This window comes from Botrytis porri (genome assembly GCF_014898465.1).
Source record: "Botrytis porri strain MUCL 3234 chromosome Unknown BPOR_005, whole genome shotgun sequence".
Taxonomy (NCBI): Eukaryota; Fungi; Ascomycota; class Leotiomycetes; order Helotiales; family Sclerotiniaceae; genus Botrytis; species Botrytis porri.
This window is the reverse complement of record NW_024066079.1, coordinates 914,474-933,020: the sequence shown is the minus strand read 5'-3', so window position 1 is coordinate 933,020 and position 18,547 is coordinate 914,474. Positions and strand designations below refer to the sequence as shown.

At 42.6% G+C, this 18,547-nt stretch overlaps 6 protein-coding genes across 6 annotated transcripts; 3 read left to right on the top strand and 3 right to left on the bottom strand.

Annotated features, from left to right (window-relative positions):
• Nucleotides 1–3,545: 3,545 nt before the first annotated feature.
• EAF01_003988 (uncharacterized protein) lies at nt 3,546–5,147 on the bottom strand (the record flags this gene model as incomplete). Its single annotated transcript, XM_038912242.1, has 1 exon — nt 3,546–5,147. One exon carries the CDS (start codon nt 5,145–5,147, stop codon nt 3,546–3,548), a length of 1,602 nt encoding a protein of 533 aa, XP_038771926.1.
• Nucleotides 5,148–6,388: 1,241 nt separating this feature from the next.
• On the top strand, nt 6,389–7,873 carry EAF01_003987 (uncharacterized protein; the record flags this gene model as incomplete). Its single annotated transcript, XM_038912241.1, has 1 exon — nt 6,389–7,873. One exon carries the CDS (start codon nt 6,389–6,391, stop codon nt 7,871–7,873), a length of 1,485 nt encoding a protein of 494 aa, XP_038771925.1.
• Nucleotides 7,874–8,325: 452 nt separating this feature from the next.
• On the top strand, nt 8,326–9,666 carry EAF01_003986 (uncharacterized protein; the record flags this gene model as incomplete). The annotated part of the gene is made up of 1 exon (XM_038912240.1): nt 8,326–9,666. One exon carries the CDS (start codon nt 8,326–8,328, stop codon nt 9,664–9,666), a length of 1,341 nt encoding a protein of 446 aa, XP_038771924.1.
• A 2,273-nt stretch (nt 9,667–11,939) lies between these two features.
• EAF01_003985 (uncharacterized protein) lies at nt 11,940–13,589 on the top strand (the record flags this gene model as incomplete). Its single annotated transcript, XM_038912239.1, has 1 exon — nt 11,940–13,589. One exon carries the CDS (start codon nt 11,940–11,942, stop codon nt 13,587–13,589), a length of 1,650 nt encoding a protein of 549 aa, XP_038771923.1.
• A 1,379-nt stretch (nt 13,590–14,968) lies between these two features.
• On the bottom strand, nt 14,969–15,517 carry EAF01_003984 (uncharacterized protein; the record flags this gene model as incomplete). Its single annotated transcript, XM_038912238.1, has 1 exon — nt 14,969–15,517. One exon carries the CDS (start codon nt 15,515–15,517, stop codon nt 14,969–14,971), a length of 549 nt encoding a protein of 182 aa, XP_038771922.1.
• Nucleotides 15,518–16,784: 1,267 nt separating this feature from the next.
• EAF01_003983 (uncharacterized protein) lies at nt 16,785–18,440 on the bottom strand (the record flags this gene model as incomplete). The annotated part of the gene is made up of 2 exons (XM_038912237.1): nt 16,785–17,646; nt 17,698–18,440. The coding sequence occupies 2 exons, from the start codon at nt 18,438–18,440 to the stop codon at nt 16,785–16,787; spliced, it is 1,605 nt and encodes a 534-aa protein (XP_038771921.1).
• Between the last annotated feature and the right edge of the window lie 107 nt (nt 18,441–18,547).

The following is an 18,547-nucleotide window of genomic DNA, read 5'->3' as shown; positions in this document are numbered from 1 at the left end:
TGTGGGGAATGATTACTTAAGAGGGTCGAAGAAATTTCTCGAAGCGAGAGATTGAGAGTTTGGTTATTGACGGCTAGCGAATTCGGATGAGAAATAAACGATAGCAATAGAAGTGAAGTGTGAATAGACGAATGTTGGGAGTGAAGTGTGGAGTATTGAGAGATGAAAATAAGAAATGAGAAATGGTAAATCATTCAATGGAGAGGAGAACTATTAAGTGGTTGTTAATATGCGCTGGGACAATAAACACAAATTCAGTTGAATAGACATGATAACAAAATTATAACAATTTGAATGAGAGTATCTTTCAATTATTTTGTCCATTCCATTACCGTGTGTATCTACGTATATCAACCACGACCCCAGTTTTTAGTAAACAAACGCCCAATCCCATAGATATCATCCTTCATTCATCATACATCATGAATTTATTAAGTGCATACATCAAACTACCATATCCCCATTATGCTGCGGTGCAACAGGAACAATAGTCCTACTACTTCCCCTCCCCTTCCTGTCCCCATACGCATAATCGAATCCCTGATCCGTTTCCAGCTCCTTACTCATAGCAATCTCTTTAGTAAAGATCAAGCTCATGGCAAAAGCCAATCCAGCTAATGCACACATGACAATCCATACCATTTTCAAGCTCTCGACATGAGCACCAATGACTACTTGTTTCATTTCTCCCTCCGCGCCGGTATTTGACCATACTTTTACAATCTGTACAAATGCAGAGGCATCTTTTGACCATTCGTTTGCGGAGACGGCATAGGATGTTTTGAGAATTTTGTTTCGGAATGTGTTTTGGAAAATGACACCAGAGATTGCGACGCCGATTGTTTGGCCAAAGGCTCGGAAGAAAGAATACATGGCTCCGGAAAAGGGAAGATCGGCATTGGTAACTGAGGCTTGTGCTGCGAAACCTTGAGCGGAAAATAGAGTGCCCAGTCCAATACCTGGAACGATGATGATGAAGACCCAGGATACCGTTGAAGTGGATTTTTTGAGAAGAATGAGAAGACCGAGTCCTAAAGTGGAAATAGCCCATCATACCCAGATTGAAGGGCGGTAGCTACCGGTTTTGACAATGACGAGACCGACTACCACAGCAGCTGGAGCGGTGATGAAAGTCATTGGGAAAAGACCGATGCCAGATTGAATCTGAGCATAATTCTTGGCGACCTCAAAGTATAGAGGTATGTAAAACAAAATAGACCATAGGCAAATTCTAGAAACGAATGTGCCGAAGTAAGCGACTATTGCTGTCGGGGAGTTGAACAGTGATCGTCGGATCAATGGGTCTCCTTTTTGGAAGATGGAGTAGATGAGAAAGAAAATAAGACCACCAACACCAACTAGTAGTGGTACGAGTGTGCGGACAGAGTTCCAAGCATACATGACACCTGCATGGTATGGACGTTAGTATTGTCGGGATCGAAATGACACCAGAGTAATTTACCCAAGTAAGAGGAATCAAAAAACTAGTGACAGAAGCCACAAACAAGAATGATCCAAGCCAATCAAAAGCCTTAAGCTTAGTCCACATAGACCCTTGCTTGACGTTCAGCTTCAAACAAATTGGAATACCAATAGTACTGACAACGCAAAAAGGAATACTCAGCCAAAAGATCCATCTCCATGTAACCTTTTCTGCAAAAGCACCACCGATTACTGGGGCGATAACAGAATCAATGGCCCATTGAAGAGATATTATCGACATCCATTTACCGCGCTCACGAAGGGTGACCATATCTGCAAGAAACATAGGTCAAACTTACAAGACCTCCTCCTCCAATACCTTGAATACATCTTTCTACCAAGAGAAGCTCGATGTTCTTGGCGACGGAGCAAAGGATTGTGCCAATCGAGAAGAGAAATAGAGCGGCCAAAGGTAATGATTTTCGACCGATGATGTGCGAGAAAGCTGCCCATGTAGGTTGGAAGACTGTAGAGCATAGAAGAAATTATGTACCGCACCAGGAAGCTTGCATCGCAGTGGCGTGTAAACTTTTTGCAATGTTCTTGATTCACCAGTATTAGTCTTGCATCATCAATACATAAGAAAAAAGTAAAAGTATAAACCATCTTACAGGTAAAGCCACAGAAAGAATTGTGGCATCAATAGCACAAACGAGGTTGAGAATTGCCAAACATGCAAAACTTCCATATAATCTCCATCCTCTTTTCTTCGATTCCGGCTCGGTTTGAATGTCGGATTGTCCCTAGGCCTTGGTATTGGGTAGGAGTTTTGAGGTTATGTTAGCTCATTATTCGAGCGGTTCATGGAGGATTTAACTTCCATCGTAGCGCCAACTTCCACTCACCTAGAGCTGGTACTTTACATGAAATGCACTGCGGCTTGTTGATCAGAAGATGTCTTAGCATTATACACCGCTACATAGCACTAACTGCAGGCTAGCTACCCTGCAATGTGTATCCCTCATTTTGCAACACTCCCGAGGCCCATAAGTTATGCTGTCCAGATTTTCAGAGTCAAATTTCTATTCTACTAACCTGAACCTGCAATACTTGATCATTTAGTGAAGCAGTTCAAAAGATATTGTACCATAAGGCTATGTCTTGAATTCTCCCGTCCTCATGACACACGTGACCTAGAGGCTTCCGAGATAGCTTTGATACTAAAAGTCCAGAAAGAGACTGAGAAAGTCCGGTAATCAGTGTCTAATAGCAGCTCCCACGCTATTCTTAGGTACAGTAAATATTCCAAATTTGTGACGCATCGAGTAGATGATTTCCCCATATCCTATAACACGTGAGTGGCTTAACGGAAGCTAGAGATGACCTGATCTCTAAAGACTAATGAGTATTCCAAATGGATTAGCGAGTTAGTAGTTCTTGGGATTTATTTCTATGGAGCAGCACGGTCGTGATCTGTGACCTTTCAACGTTATTTCACACGTCAGTTGGCCGAAGGCAGATGATCAAGATCGGCTGTATATTCTAGGCTTTGAGCTCGACTTCTCATCTGTAAATTAGACAACTGTTGAGGAAAGTATATTGAGCAGTGCCTAGTGATGAATTGGAACTATCATTTTAGAGACACGCGACGATCTTCAATCATCTAGAACTCAATTGCTTTAGCTGGCCTCACAGGTAAAAATAATGTGGTATTCGATATTATGAAATGGGACATAAACTATATACTTCGTAGGTGGCAGATGACTTCGTAAGCGACATTCAAAATTCGTAGATATATTCTTCCATACGAAGGCTCCTTCAATCATTAAACTCCAGCTTTAATTGCACTAACGTGCCATCACTCCCTGGAAGCGATCGAAATCATTCCCAGCTTCAATCTCCAACCTAAAAAAGATAACAGGGACCATCACACATTCGAGACCTTTTTCAAGGCGTGTCTATTATCACTCTCATTATATCCTCCCCTTCGCAACCTTGAGATCTATTAGGGTAAGCTCTAAGACAAAGCAAAAGTCCCAAATCAAGAGCATGTTGCTATGAAATCCTTGTTGCCTCTGTGTTCTCATCTATAACAGCACGCACGATCCGTTACTCACGAAGAATCATATAGCACCGAGCAGAATTTCGCCTTTCGGTTTAGCCTGCAAGTCTGTGGGGGCATGTTTTTCTTCTGTCTTCGTATCTTTCGCCTTGACTTCGGGTGCTGGTTGGATTTGAGGTTGATTTGGAAGAGCGGGGTCAGCCTTGGCGGCGGGCAGGTCTTTAATTTCGGGGTTCTGGGCCGGAGGCGGAGGTGGAGCGTTTGGATTTATAGGTAGCGAGCCATCCAAATTCCTCATGATAGAACCGTCTAAGTTTCTCACAGGAGAACCATCTATATGGAATCCAGGTTGTGGGATTGGAATTGCGGCTTGAGGTATCGGATTCAAATCCTGTTGAGGCATGTTCAACGCATTGGCATCAAATTTCTGAGCACCCATCTGCGCATGAAGTGCATCATGTTCGTCCAAGGCCTTCTTTATTGCGATTTGCTGTTCTTTCTCTTCCAGTGACAGCTTTTCATACGCAGCCATGTTTTCATCCCATATCCTAACACACTCGGGCTCCCAATTGCATTTTTCCACCTCACCATATATTGGATGACTGAAACGAGGATGCAGTAGAGGCCACTCCGAGGCATGATAATGATGTTTGACCAAAGCTCCCCTCGCATTATGATTCCCAGAATCTGAATGTCCTTGTCCGGCAGCAAATGCTTCGACGGTGAGAACCAAAAATCCTCCCACCAACTTTGATTCTCGCATGCCGTGGAAGATACTCCAATCAACCTGATCTCCGGTGTTAATAGTCATTTCCTTCAAAATCGCACCAGTAAATGCAGAAGGCCCTGTGCCTGAGATTACTTCATCAAAATCGAGCTTGATCTCTGATATTGGAACATTCTGTTCTGCAGCAACATCATTCAACCACAGTAGGATATTATCGACCAGTGCCAACATGACTGGAAGTCGAGGCTTGCACATGAATGTCCATTGACAGAATGATTGCGACTTTTGACCGAGAATTGGATGGTCTTTGAAATCAGGTTGGTCGATTTCCACGCTAACAACCATATCTACATCTCCCACAGAATATCGATCTGGGATCCAGGCATCAATTGCCTTGAGCGCTTCAACATCGATGTCTGTATAGACTCCACCTTCAACGTACATTATCAAATATCGCAAAAGATCTGCCTTAATAATTTGTACTTTTAGTGAACGATACATTTCGACAATATCCGGCCTGTCCAACTCATCTGGTCCGAAGTGTGTTTCGACATAGTACACGTCATTATTATCTGTTAAAACTTCGTATCGGTGTCCTGGGTTTAATTGAGTCCAAGTCCTGGCACTTAAGAGATCTCTCTCTGCGAAGCCCAATGGATCAACTTTCCACGTCTGCCATATCTTTCTTGGAAACCCTGCGGTTGTGCTACCTTTCAAAACTTTTGGCGTCGACCGTTTTGCATGTGATACTGTAGCTGATTTTAGAGTATCGACATTTGAGATAATCAGAATAAACAGGACGAGAATGGCATAAATCGGTAAAGCTCTCTGTATCTGCTTTGGTAGCCGACCACCGAATTGAGAAGTAGTTTGCATACTTCGTGATCTGGTTCTTCGTAACTTTTCCATCATTGTATCACTGGAATCTGAACTCATTCTGCATGTGTGAGGGAGAATCGCATGAGGAAGAGTGGCATGTTAACTTTCGACGACTATACTAAGAGATAAATCAGATGAAAGAAGAAAGAGTCACTCCGGGGTTTTTTTCTCCGAAGTTTCGATAGATCGACAAATTAGATCTGGATAATTGACTTGTGTGAAAACCGGGACGGACTTCTTGTTTGTTGACTGATTGAGGTGCAGGGTGGTATTCAATTTAACCTGACGTCAAGCATGGAAAAAACTTATTGGGAAGTATCATAAAAACAACTCGGGTTTCACAAGCTTGTGATTGAAGAATTACAAGCTGATGGCTGCACTTGGCAGGGGGCTTTCGGGTAGGTCTCATTGTGCCTACTCAATAATACCTGGATATATGCACATTAATGCGATAATATGCGAAGGCTGTTGAGATAGGATCAAGTACCGTCCGCTAAAAGAACTTGAATCGTCGATCAATGTCATTACTCAGTAGACCTACTAGAGATCAGACTAAGATAAGGTGGGAAGTGCCATGTCAGTGTTCATGCAGATGCAAATGCAAATGCAGGTTACTTGAGCAAAATCCCGCAGAAAGAATGTAACTATGCAATATTAGAGTAGCGGCCGCGGCACACATGTGAAGGTTCAACTAAGAAGCTTGATTTAATGACTAGTGAAAAGTTTACGAAGATGGTGCCTTTGCCGGTCATTCGCCAATCAGATCGTTCTAACGGTTGGTTTTTACCGACGCTAAACCCTAAATCCCATGCTACCTCCGTGATTAGCTCACGACAACCTATCAACAGACAGACTTGAGGGGGTGGGTGAACACGAACAACACAATATGTTGGGGTACGAGGATACCCATGAAGATGATGGAAAGTCCGTGAGAACTTGCCGCTGATCTTTCAATATTCCTCCAATATATTCCACTTTTGATATGGGTTGAACCCCGTACACCCCGCATTATTGGACGTGCACGAACCTCGGGGAAGAAGTTCAGGAAGAAAACTAAACGTTGACAATTATTGCTTGTGATTGTATTCCACGACTCAATAGCAGCACTACTGATGTCTATGTGTGGCAAGCCGATCAATTGAGACATGCATAACTCTGGATGCTCATGGCTTTGCACAGCATGCTGGCATGACAGTTTCTTCAAGATTCATTTACAACTTTAATTTCTCCATCGATTTTGATTCTCAGCATCATTTCGCAAAATCTTCAAGCTTGTGCAGGATAAAGGTGTTTTGAAAATGCCTAGCGGGTATCAAGGTATCCTCGACAATGGATTCATGGAAGAGATCAAAACAGATAAGCCATTGTTGTCTCCAGTTGTCACCAAATTGCCTACGAAATACTGGAAACCTAAAAGGCTCTGCCCGGATTTTATAAAGCCTTCATTTCTAAGTAGGACGAGAGTGCCAGCAAAACCACTCCATGCAACTGCTTGGCTTGATGGATTGAGAGGTTATGCAGCATTTTTGGTATACGTTCTGCATCATGAACTCTGGGCCCACACCTTAGCGTATGGCAATTGGATCTTGGAGATGGGATTTGGCTATGAGAAGAAATACTATGCGATTCAATTGCCTTTTGTTCGGACGTTCTTCACCGGTGGTCATCTCGCTGTGACCACGTTTTTCGTGATTTCAGGATATGTTCTCTCCAGAAAGCCATTGATGCTCATTCAATCCGGAGATTTGGCAAAGCTTGGAGATAATCTGGCATCAGCATTATTCAGACGATGGATAAGATTATGGCTTCCAGTAATTGCCACGACGCTCATATATCTAACTGTATGGCATATGTTCAATCTCTTCCCACTGCCTAGGTCGGAACATGAAAAGAGTTGGACCAGTGAAGTATGGAAATGGTACTTGGAGACCAAAAACTTCAGCTACATTTTCAGGACTGGTGGAGACCCGTGGTATACTTATAATGTCCATGTGTGGTCAATACCAGTTGAATTGAAAGGCTCCGTTACCATTTATACGGCTCTCGTGGCATTCTCAAGATGCTCACGAAATGCGAGACTCTACCTCGAGCTCGGATTGATATACTACTTCATGTATATTGCGGATGGCGCGCACAATGCAATGTTTGTGTCTGGAATGCTTCTCTGCGACCTGGATCTGCTCGCCGAAAATGATGACTTGCCTAGTTTCTTTTCTAGATTCGATTCTTGGAAAGAGCTCATTTTCTCTAACCTCTTCGTTGCCGCTATGTACCTTGGAGGTGTGCCTACTTTCGATTTGGATGAGAAGGTATTGAGAAACACTCCAGGGTGGCACTATCTATCCTATCTGAAGCCACAAGCCGTATTCGATTACAAGTGGTTCTACCTATTCTTTGCTGCGACATTTCTCGTGGCATCCATTCCTCGAATCCCATGGCTAAAGAGCTTCTTTGAAACTCGATTTTGCCAATATATGGGCCGTATATCTTTCGCATTCTATCTTGTGCATGGACCCATCATGGCACTTCTGGGCGATAGATTATACTCCGCGGTCGGCTGGTCAAAAGAGATGTCGGATGAAATGGCACCGTGGAGAAATATATTCCCAATATCGAATGTCGGGCCATTCGGGATGGAGCTGAGCTTCTTTCTTCCCCATTTGATCCTCTTCCCTGTTACACTTTGGATTGCGGAGATTGTTACCAGATTGATCGATGAACCTAGTGTGAGGTTTGCGCAATGGCTATACAGAAGAACTCTTGCACCATCACCTCGTTTGTAGAATTATGGAGCCAGATATCGGGTATCGATGTACTTGTCAGCTCATTTAGGCGTTTTTTAATTAGATTAGATGTCATGGATTGTGCCTTGTAATGACGAAGACCGGCTCGGTCAGTTACCTTAAAATTTGTCTGACTGCAGCCCTTCGTGCGGTGCCTTTAAAATCAATACCAACAATTGGTTCATCAACATAAGTCATGCCGCTTTATTCATGTACCCCTGAAGCCACCTTATCAAAATCGCAAGTTTGCCCCATGGAGTCCGTTCGAGGTCAATAGGCAAAATGCATCTACAGGGGACGGGCTTTTGCATATGTAACTTCACAATCTTTGTTCGAGTGGGAGATAAGATTACTTGCCACCAGAATATTGCAAAACGGGCCAAAAGTTGACTATCCCACACCTCCCTAACCTTACCCCAACTTCATTTCCTTCTCAATGCCGGCCATACACCATGATTGTTCGTCCTGGAGCCCTGCTCCGATTCTTGCCATTCATTGTAATATCTTGTGTTATCTTGTATCATAGTTGGAATTCAGTGCGGCCTACCCAAAGCATATATTCCTCCGCATATATAGCGCATCCTCAAGCTGGAAGGTATTTTGAACAAGTATTTTCGGTAAACAAGCCAGCAGATTATGATTTTCCAGCTCTCGAACAACAATGCGAGGAGACAGAATGGGCGAAAAACGAGGTGTACTTAGATTGCAGTGGCATATTTGCGGGGTTGACAACAATCGTTTCTCAAGTAAAGGTTTGCTTGAAGATGGCCTTGGAGTCTGGCCATGGATTAATTCTACCATCAATTCACTATCGCGATAAAGATAACCTGCAAGAACTCAACCAGTTTAATGAAAAAGCATCTATGACTTATGGCGAATGGTTTGACGAAGCTCATTTATTAGAGCAAATGAATAAAGCTTGTCCACAGATGCGAATCATCAAGCCTCGTGAAATCGAGTCTGGTGAAGTTATTGTGCAACACCGCTGGTCGATGGAGCTCTCAGCCAAAACTGCTCCAGGGCTTTCACTATTTAAGGGATATTTCTGGAAAGGAAGGGGTTTTAAAGACTTCTTTGATGCTCAATATACTCAATTAGAACAACTTTTCTTGTTAAATCCTGGAAACAAACTTAATCATGGAGCTGGTATAATTGCCATTGAGATTAATCCTCAGTTCCTAATCTTCAGAGTCACAGACGATGCAACTGGACAAGATCTTAAGTTATGGAATGAGCTTGGATATCTCATCCGGTTTAAAGAGCCTCCTCGGCGGGTCGTCGATCGACTTTTAACTCAAATGGATCGTCCTTTCTATGGAGTTCATTTCAGAGTAGAATCTGATCAAATCTGGAGCTCCCTTGAAAGTCAGCTTCAGAAAGATCTAGATGCTTTGGACCGCGCATGGAAGAAATATGGTAGTCCTAGGGAGGAGAAAACTTTGATCTATTTGGCTTGTGGAGATCAAAATCAAGTGCTGAAATTCGTGGAGGCCGGGAAAGCCCGAGGTTGGAACGTCACACATAAGTGGAAACTAGCAGAGAAAGATGCCAATACTTTGAAGACCATCAACAAACTGAGTTTCGATTTTCAGGGTGCTATTGATATGGGAGTGATGCTCAATAGCCACTTTTTCTTGGGACTCACTGGGAGCGCGTTCTCATCCTCTGTTGCGAACGCTCGTGACTCTACTGGAAGATATCGAGGAAGTTCTTTCTCGCTCTTCGATGATGGAGGTGCAAGAACTCATCTTTTTAATGATGGGGAGTCGAATTATTATCCTTGTTGCCTGTAATGATACCATTTCTCAAAGGAAGCAAGAGCAAAGCCATATGTTTCGAGGCATCCAGAGAAGGCACGCTTGTTATTTACTCGATTTCTTAATTCTGTATACCCCTAGAAGCAAGCAAATATGAATAGAAATGTACGTTAAAAACAACTTCTTTCTGCTGCAAGACACATTGTATTTTATAAATGTTCTAATTTATCTTCTGATTGCTCTAGCTCAAATGTCCAATCGACTCCAAGTGGTTTCTTATTCCTTGTTCTAGATCTATAATCTCAATTTCAACTCAAGCGATTCGAATAGCATTACCTAAAGTCAAATTAATATGATATACAACTTCTTGTTATTGCCAGGCTGATAATCCCGAAGTGGTCATTCCGTACCCGCAATAATTTGCCGAGATTCGCCCCTTCATTCTCGTCTGAATGGTTACAGACGAATGGTACGTCCCGGTAAGCGAAGGACTTGATTACTATTATGTCACCTATTTCACGCTTTCTAATACATCACGTCGAACAGGTGCTTGGAGAAGCTTTAATATGAAGTAATTATGATGGAACTTTATTTCTGCTCTAAAGGACACCAGTGCAACACAGCATTATCAGGAGAACTTTTGATGCGCTTAGTGTCACTCAGTATCAGGTGCTCGAAGAGCATTCTCTTAATAATTGATACACTGATCTAGGCAACTGTGGAGACCACATCCTCCCACACTTGTTAAGTCCTATGTCAACTTAATTCCCACCCACTTGCGCTTTTCCTACCAAACTCCACCCAGCAAGAAGATCCGACTCCCGCAAAAAAAAAAACACATCATGTAGTATAAAGTTCGTTCCCCGTTACTCCTGAAAGGAAAGCTGATCAGACGAAATACCAACTTTCAAACCGTCCGTAACCAAAGTATCTTCCGGACCTCCACACTAATCGAGTTTAACGGTTCGGAAGATTGGTTGATGCTTGTGGTGATTTAATTGAAATCGCAGTTGTTGCATTCATAATGACCACAGCTATTACAAGAAGTGGCTCCTGGTGCACCTTTAATGAGAGAAGTGCTCTGACCACATCTGCAACAGGTCATGATGGTTGCTGCATCAACAGCTGGGCCGCCGAACTCGCCGAGGTTGGTTGGGTCATTCATCATGACAACTTCGGCAAGAGTTGGGGTGATTTGGTTTGGGAAGTAATGCTCTTGAGCTTTTGATAGCACATGGTGACATATATTATTAAGCGTTTCAATTTTGTGTTTTGCTAGAGGATGAAGCTAATTGAGGGGTTTTAAGAGCTTGTTGGTATAGGGTGATTTAGGTTGCTCGGGGGTCGATATAGGAGTTGTATGTTATCGAAGGATCGGATTTTGGACTTGCAGTGTTGCAAGATGAAAGAGATACAGAGGAAACGAAGAAGGCAGATTAAGTAGCTAGAACTTTGCAACATCGTGGCATATCATTCACAATTACAGAACGGCCGTACTGTAAAGATTCACTAACATTGTTCCAGAATAACGTTGTATGAAATGAGACTACAATAATAGTACACGAGATTGCGAATCTGAATAGCATCGAGTTCTGTTTATTTTTGGTTCTCGTGAAAAAATCATCTAGCCAGTGCAGAGATAGTGAAATTAGATGGGTCAATATCCACTTCACGTTCACTCAGAAGAGCTTTTGCGAGTGAATTCTGGTTGTGACCCTCGAGCTGTCATATCCTTCTTCACTTCATATTAACATCTGGATTTCAGGCACGAGATCAGGATAGAAGTCAGACTAAAAAATTCATTATATTCTATCACATCGTATCTAGTAGATGGTTCTAGTGTGTAAGATAGATCAAATATGACTGGTATGAGGGTATAAACGCACACGCATCATATAATGTCCATTCAGATAACAAAGAAAAGGCCAGAGAGGAATGAGTCTTTACTAGAGTGCCTGCAGTATAAAAGTCTTGATTCAAGGGTTTTGAATGTTCACGTGAAAAGTATAGTCTCCAATACATAAGAAATTGTAACTTGATTATGACTAACTCTAGCTTTGCGTCATATGACTGTACTTCAATATTTTAACGTAGAATCATGCAGGTCCCAAATCATTACTCGAAGTATTTAATACAGGAACTTCTGTGAATATTGAGCAGAAAACGATTCTTGATATGAATTTCCCGGGAAATGAGTCGAAAAACTTACTTTCAAAAGTCGATATAGTTTTCGCTGTCGGCAGTTCCGAAGCAGAGCATACAACTTTTACAACGACAACAAAAATGCAATTCGGTTACCAAACTTTACAATGACTCTCGATACTATACTCAACAATAAGATGCGTGCTCGGTACATCTCCATGCTTTGGAAATGCTGCCGCTGCGAAGCAGCTCCTGAAGCCCTGCCACTTTACCTTTGCAATGCTCTCGGTGCAGAGAACAAGTCCATTTCAGGGAATTGGAGGTATCCAATTTTAACTTGTGGCGATACATCGTGCGCTATATGCTACAGACCAAAAACAAAATGTTCAAATTCAAAATGTGAACACGAAAAATGCTACGGATGTCCTTCTCATAATGGCGATATCAATTCTGACAATTCAAGAAACTCTCGAGTATCACTCACAATCATAGGAGGCGAAAGATTCGCACTTACTTTCTTAATGGGATCTAATTGTCGGTGGCAATGTACTGAAAGCAGTTTCCCAAACTTCAACGTGCTCGAGGGCCCAGAACCTTCATTTTGGGACGACGATTACAAAGATCCAGAGCCAACTGGGCAGAAAATAACACGTATAATACCGCTACCCAGGGTTATTGCCAACCGATATCTTCGAAGGGAGGAACGGCATATCAAGGACGAGACAAATTCACAATTTGAGTTGAAGGATAAGTCTATGGCAGATCCGCAACCTCCCATGTCTGGATGCAGCCCTATTTTACCAGACAGAGCCATCCAAGCCTCAGAAATAAATTCGAGACCGGCAAAAACTTCACATGAAAGTCTCCCACAAGCCCTTGAAATGACTGATATCGGTAACAATGTCAACAATAGTCTAGATAGCCTAGAAGATAGTAGTAAGTTCACTTATACCCCTATCAACAGCCGAAATCTTATAGTTGCAGGTACCAGAATCTCGGGATCGGATGAAACACAGACTAGAAGCGATTTCACCATCACAGAATCAAGCGGTCAAACGACTAGACCAGACCAGTCTAAATGTTCTGAAGTTCAGGGATCAGCATCCATATCCGTTGTGAACACACTGCCCTCTGTGCTAGCTTCCAGTGCAGATCTCCTCCCGTTGCCCCCCTCACCCCAGCCTACGGCTGTCGTGGAAACCGAGTCTTCAATCTCGGATGAACACAGCCCCCAAAATCCAATAGTCCGTACAGAAGACCGATCTGAAAAAGAAACTAGTTTGAAGGATGGCGCTACTCCAGTGGAAGAGAAAGAATCCTATTGTATGAGTGGAATTGCCGGTCAAGCAGTAGATCTTCCACGTCCACTTTCAACTGCGAACCCTACTGATTTTGTATCCGGTGGAAAAAAGTTTTCATCATATTCGGGATCCGCAAATTTCAGATCAATTAGACCGGCATCTCCACTCATAAGAGCTCCGACAAGAACACCAAAGCTTTTAAGGCGTATGCATCTAAAGCATCCGGCCCACAACCCACCTTTAACTCCCCCACCCAATTCTCCGATACCACCACCGATCCCGCCTCCAGAACATCAGCAAGGTCGGATATTCAACCCTATTCTTAGTGAAAGGCCAACTAGGCCTCACAGAATCTCACAAGATTCCCCATCGGGCAGATGGACCCCACTATTTCAAGAAAGTTCACCACAATCCGGGACGCCAAATCTTTCGACTTCTGCAGTGATACCACAGAAAAGGCCACCATCCCCAGCGATCAGGCCCGCCAAGATTATACGTCGACAAAGAAGACTGTAGCTTGTTTGAACACATGTCGGCGCTACATAATTGCAGATCTCAGCATCCGAGACAGCATGGTATGGGAATTTCATGAGATGGATTGATAGGGTGGGTATTTTGGACCCAGAACTTGTTTCCTTTGTCTTCCCTTTCACTTTCTTTGGTTTCCTTGAGGTTCAATTTTCTTCTTCTTTTTTGGATCGAGGTTTTGATGAGTTGAAGCTGAGTTGTGCTACGTTGAGTTGCGAGATACTGTAATGTGGATGATGAGAGTGTCGTGGTATGAGAGTGTTTTGGAAAGGTTGCTTGATATTTGTTTTTCTTCTTAGGGGTCAAGTCAATAGATATTTGCAATTTTATTTCGATTCAAAATGCAGCACTCATTTCATGACACCATATAGTGAGTCTCTCTCAGCCGGACTTAAGATATCCCGAAGCCATTTTGTGCAGCCGCATTACTTGGTTTTAAATTATCCCTCCAATATGCTGAATTCTTACCATGCTTCCTATCAAGTAATCCCCAAGGGCCTCATATTAGTAAAGGGGTATCTAGGTGGGTTCACGAACTTCATACATCACGAAATAAAGAAACATGTGATAGAAATATTGTTTAGACTCAACGACTAATTGACAAGCGAAACAACTATCCAGGGGACTGTTTCATGCATGTACGACTTTCACTGCTGTATGGGTTCAAAATTAAAAAACGCCTCTCGTTTTCTATAGTATCTTCCGATTGTTCAAGTTCTTCAATCAGTTGGACTCTTGAAGGGCATTGGCCACTAAAACTTCAGTCGGTCGATTCTACTATACACTGCGTTCAAACCTTTGAATAATACACACCTATATCATATCGAGTATTTCACCATTTCTTGAAGCACCCCGTCTTTATCCTCTTCCAAATAATAGTGGCGTAGCAGATCCTCGCTCGGTCCCCGTGGACTATGATACCGAATATAGCTCGTCAGGGGCACTCTGTACCCCTTTTTGCAATCCCGCTTCTGCAAGACCTTCTCCTTGCTGCAATGAATACATATTCTGCCATCTAGTAAAACGCAACTATGATTGCAAACGCGACAGTTAATTGTATATTTCTCTTCGCCCATGTTCTCGTCATCCATCTTCGTCCAAAGACGAGGATTATGCTTACAGCACCCCATGTAAGTTGCAATAGTTCCATGATTTTCGTCCTCGATCAATTGCTTGACATATTTGTAATACTCGGGGGTCCGATTCTCTGGTACCAAAAGTACCCCGTTGTGGTGACCGAGTTGATCTGTTTGATTGGGGGCGTGAAGCATTTCGAAGAGCTCAGTATACTCGCGGCAAGGATGAACAAAATCTATCTTGAAATCGCTGTTCTTGATCGAATTATGATGAAGAAAGTCGGACGAGTCTTAGATAGGTCTCTGGATGGCCGCCGGGCCCTCAGAATAGATGATACATTCCAGTGTGTTTCCCATACAGTCATGCGGGGAAATACACTTGTAAATGAGATGACTATGGACGGGCTCATGCACATTCATGGGTTCATTGGATTGCTTGGGCTCGACAGGCAAGCTGCTACTACTTACAGCTTTTAGGACTAGTACTAATGCTTTCACCGATATCTTTTCGAGTGTTGAAGGTATCGAAAAAGTCTCGTCAAAGAAAAGCTTCGTATGAAGAGCGCGTTTAATGTTGGTGGATTGAACTTCGGCTTCCGTGAGTGACGCAAAAGCATGCTCGAGCAGCTCTAATACTGGTGGGATCACAGATGTAGGCGATTTAGAAGGATCTGAAGGCTCAAAAAGAGAGACTAGATCTGGATGCTCGAGAATGTATCTCTCGCCACATGTACGTTCCACATACTCCTTGAATGTTCTGCGGGCCTCTAATCTGTCTTCTAGACTTGATTTTGAGATATTGGACCAGGAAGTGTCTTTATCAAGGCTTGGAGATGGCATAATTAAGCTTTTCGTTGTTGGCTGCAGGTTTTTCTTGCGATGTTTCTGATGCATCCAGATACAAATTAGAGAAAAAGAAATCTAAGACATAGGGTCCTTTTGAATCTGTGGGACTTAACAATTTGTCACAGGCATCCATAGATTGTGACTCTCAAGATATTTATGAATCATTTTTAAGCATTTCGACATTAGTTATGGCAAATTATGAGTAGGCAGTGTCTTAGTGACTCTCCGATCAAGCTTACCTTGACTAGGAGGAAAATCTAGCCCCAGTGAGAAATCACAGAAAGCCAAATTACCTCGTCGATACTCGTGGCTAGGTAGGTACTCATACGTACAGCCCGATATGCAAAACTCATACCACCCATCCGCTTGAATATGAAAGGTTTCCAGTGGTCAGGTCATCATCTTGGAAGGAATCTCAGAATAGATAAATAAGTGATCTCTTCATTATTGAGAGACTTGTTACGAAGAGGCTGACATCGAAATGGGCTACAACAGAGGTAGCGTGCAAATTTTCTCCAATTCGGTGGTTCAGGAGCTAGATCCATACCACCAATTCGCTATGAGTCTGTTCAACAAGAAAATCAATGAAGGAATGGTTCCGGGAAGAGGGTAGTCAGAAGTAAGGAAAAAGTGGGAATGTTTTCGAATCTCCTGATGTATATGAATCATTCTCAAAACATTCGATAAGTGTCCTCAATTCACTAACGTAAAATCGTTCGTCAATCCCATTAATCTGAAAGTGATCTAAGATGTGTGAAGAAGCGAATTGCTGTGTGTAAACTTCATGACCATACACCCTCGGCCAACTTTCAAAGCCAAAACTAAGTCATCGAAGGACCTCATTTTATACAAACTCTTTTCCCGGGGCCACCGATAATACCGTGAATATTTGTTTAAATTCTTGACATTAAATGTGTCTGCTAACAATAGATCATTTCAATAGCAACTTCGCCTAAATCTCGACCTAAAATATCTACAGAATAAACCTTCACACTGTGGAAGAAGGAAGGGTAAAAATTTTAACCATCAAAGTCATTCGTTAGTATGAAGGTACTTTATCTACACAAGTGATCTAGAAGAATCACTGTTATTTCATTAAGATAACTACCTAGGTAGTTTGTGTTGAAATCAATCTTGTCTTTTATCTCCATCTAGCATGATTCAACTATTCTCCAAAGATACACAGATTGTAACCTATCTATTTCTCCATATCTCAGTCATAGAAATGATGATTGCTCCCGCAATTTCATACTAATTGCACTCACATTAAGCCAGGACAAATCCTTAAACACTGTAGCAGTTCAGACACAAGAACCCTTCCATAAACCTGATCATGATCATCCACACCCACACTAAGAATTATCTCATCATCCAGAAACCCCACATCTTTACCCCTTACATCCTCATCTTCCCTGTTCCAGGCATACGCTATAGTTGTGGTATAGGTTAGCTTTGCCCAAAAACCACGACCTTCGGACAAAGCCTCTGGATTATCATCCCAACTTTCTTCGGCCGTCCAACCAGTGGTTGATTCATTTGCGAAGAGAATCGGATGTTGACTGATAGCCAGCATGCTAAAAGGAGACGTTGCTGCCCACATAACAAAATATCTTTCGTAACGGATCGGTAGGTCCAAGAAGTTTTTGTGTTTACGATGAATGGCTGCAATAAAAACGGTATCCGGAGCCTCTGAAATACAAGAGTTATTAGAACGAGTACAAAGAATCAGTTTTAAAGCAGGTGTGGCCTGATGCCAAGTAGCATTTGCCATGTATCTATTGAGAGCTATTTGCTCTGGCGTTGCGTCAATGAGACAAGGGATCTCGTTTGGATCGGTCAAATTAGTTGTTGTGAAGCCATTACCAATAAGTTTTGCAAAGGTGCGTTGTGAAGAAGTCAGCTCATAATGAACGTATGATGAGGATGGAGTTGGTGAAAATATGAACCAGTTCTTTTCATAAGATCTGCGGGTCTCTGGCGGATTGCGTGTCAACTCGGTCAGGACAGGATAAGACTTGAGTGGCCCTCCGAATCTCTTAGGTGGTGACGAGAAGGTTTTTTCCAGGTCGGAGTATACAGAACGAAGATCAATGGACCATATTCCGATGCAAGCATATCGCGATCTGGAAGTTCTTTAGTGAAGAGTATTTGGTAAGGAAGAAAGAAAATCATACTGAGAAGATATCATAAGTATCGGCTCCCCTCTTCCGGAATAGAAGATCCTAGGATCATGAAAGCCAGGTATATCAGCCAGTCCTTCCTGATTCCCCTGGCAACTTTCTGCTGGGGTTGGAGGAACAGTCACCTCGATAGGCGCATTTTCACATCTCATCCCTCCACTACTACCGAGAACTTCAATATCGTCGTCTGTACAAGTTCTGTCTTGGAGGTGTCCACGATTTTCAGTCTGTGGGTGACAAATATTTGCTTCACACAAAACGTTGACTCGGTAGCCACGGTCCTTCAAGTACACCATGCTCACGATCAAATACTGATTCTTTGCCCAATATGGCAGAGAGAGAATAGTTGGGTTCCAGAATGTTCTTGACTCGGGGGATCCAAGACTGGGTCTCATAGAAATGTTGTAAAGTAGATTAGGAAGTCTAATATGGTTCGTGAATTTGTTAACCGGGTCGGAGCAATGCGTAGTGAGTTGTAATAAAGCATGTGGGACAGTAACTTTCGGAGTAGGGAGCTCGTTTAGATTCCTACTACCTGAATTTGCCCATGATTGAATCTTACTTTTTGAATAATTTTTCAATGGACGAGGTATAGGAATTCGCAATGGGGCATTGTGTTTCTCGTGGTTATAAACTTGGTGTCCATATCGGGAAGGTGAGAGGTTCGAGATAATAACAGCAGCCCAGAAAAGAATTGCAAGCGGTAAGATTAGTCTTCTCGCGAATTTTCTTGCCATTGCGTACGAATTGCAGAGTAGGAAGAGAAATGATTAGGAAGAGTATACTGTAGCTTACAACTGGCAAATTCCAGTATTTGGCGCCAATCGAAACAATAAAACAGAAG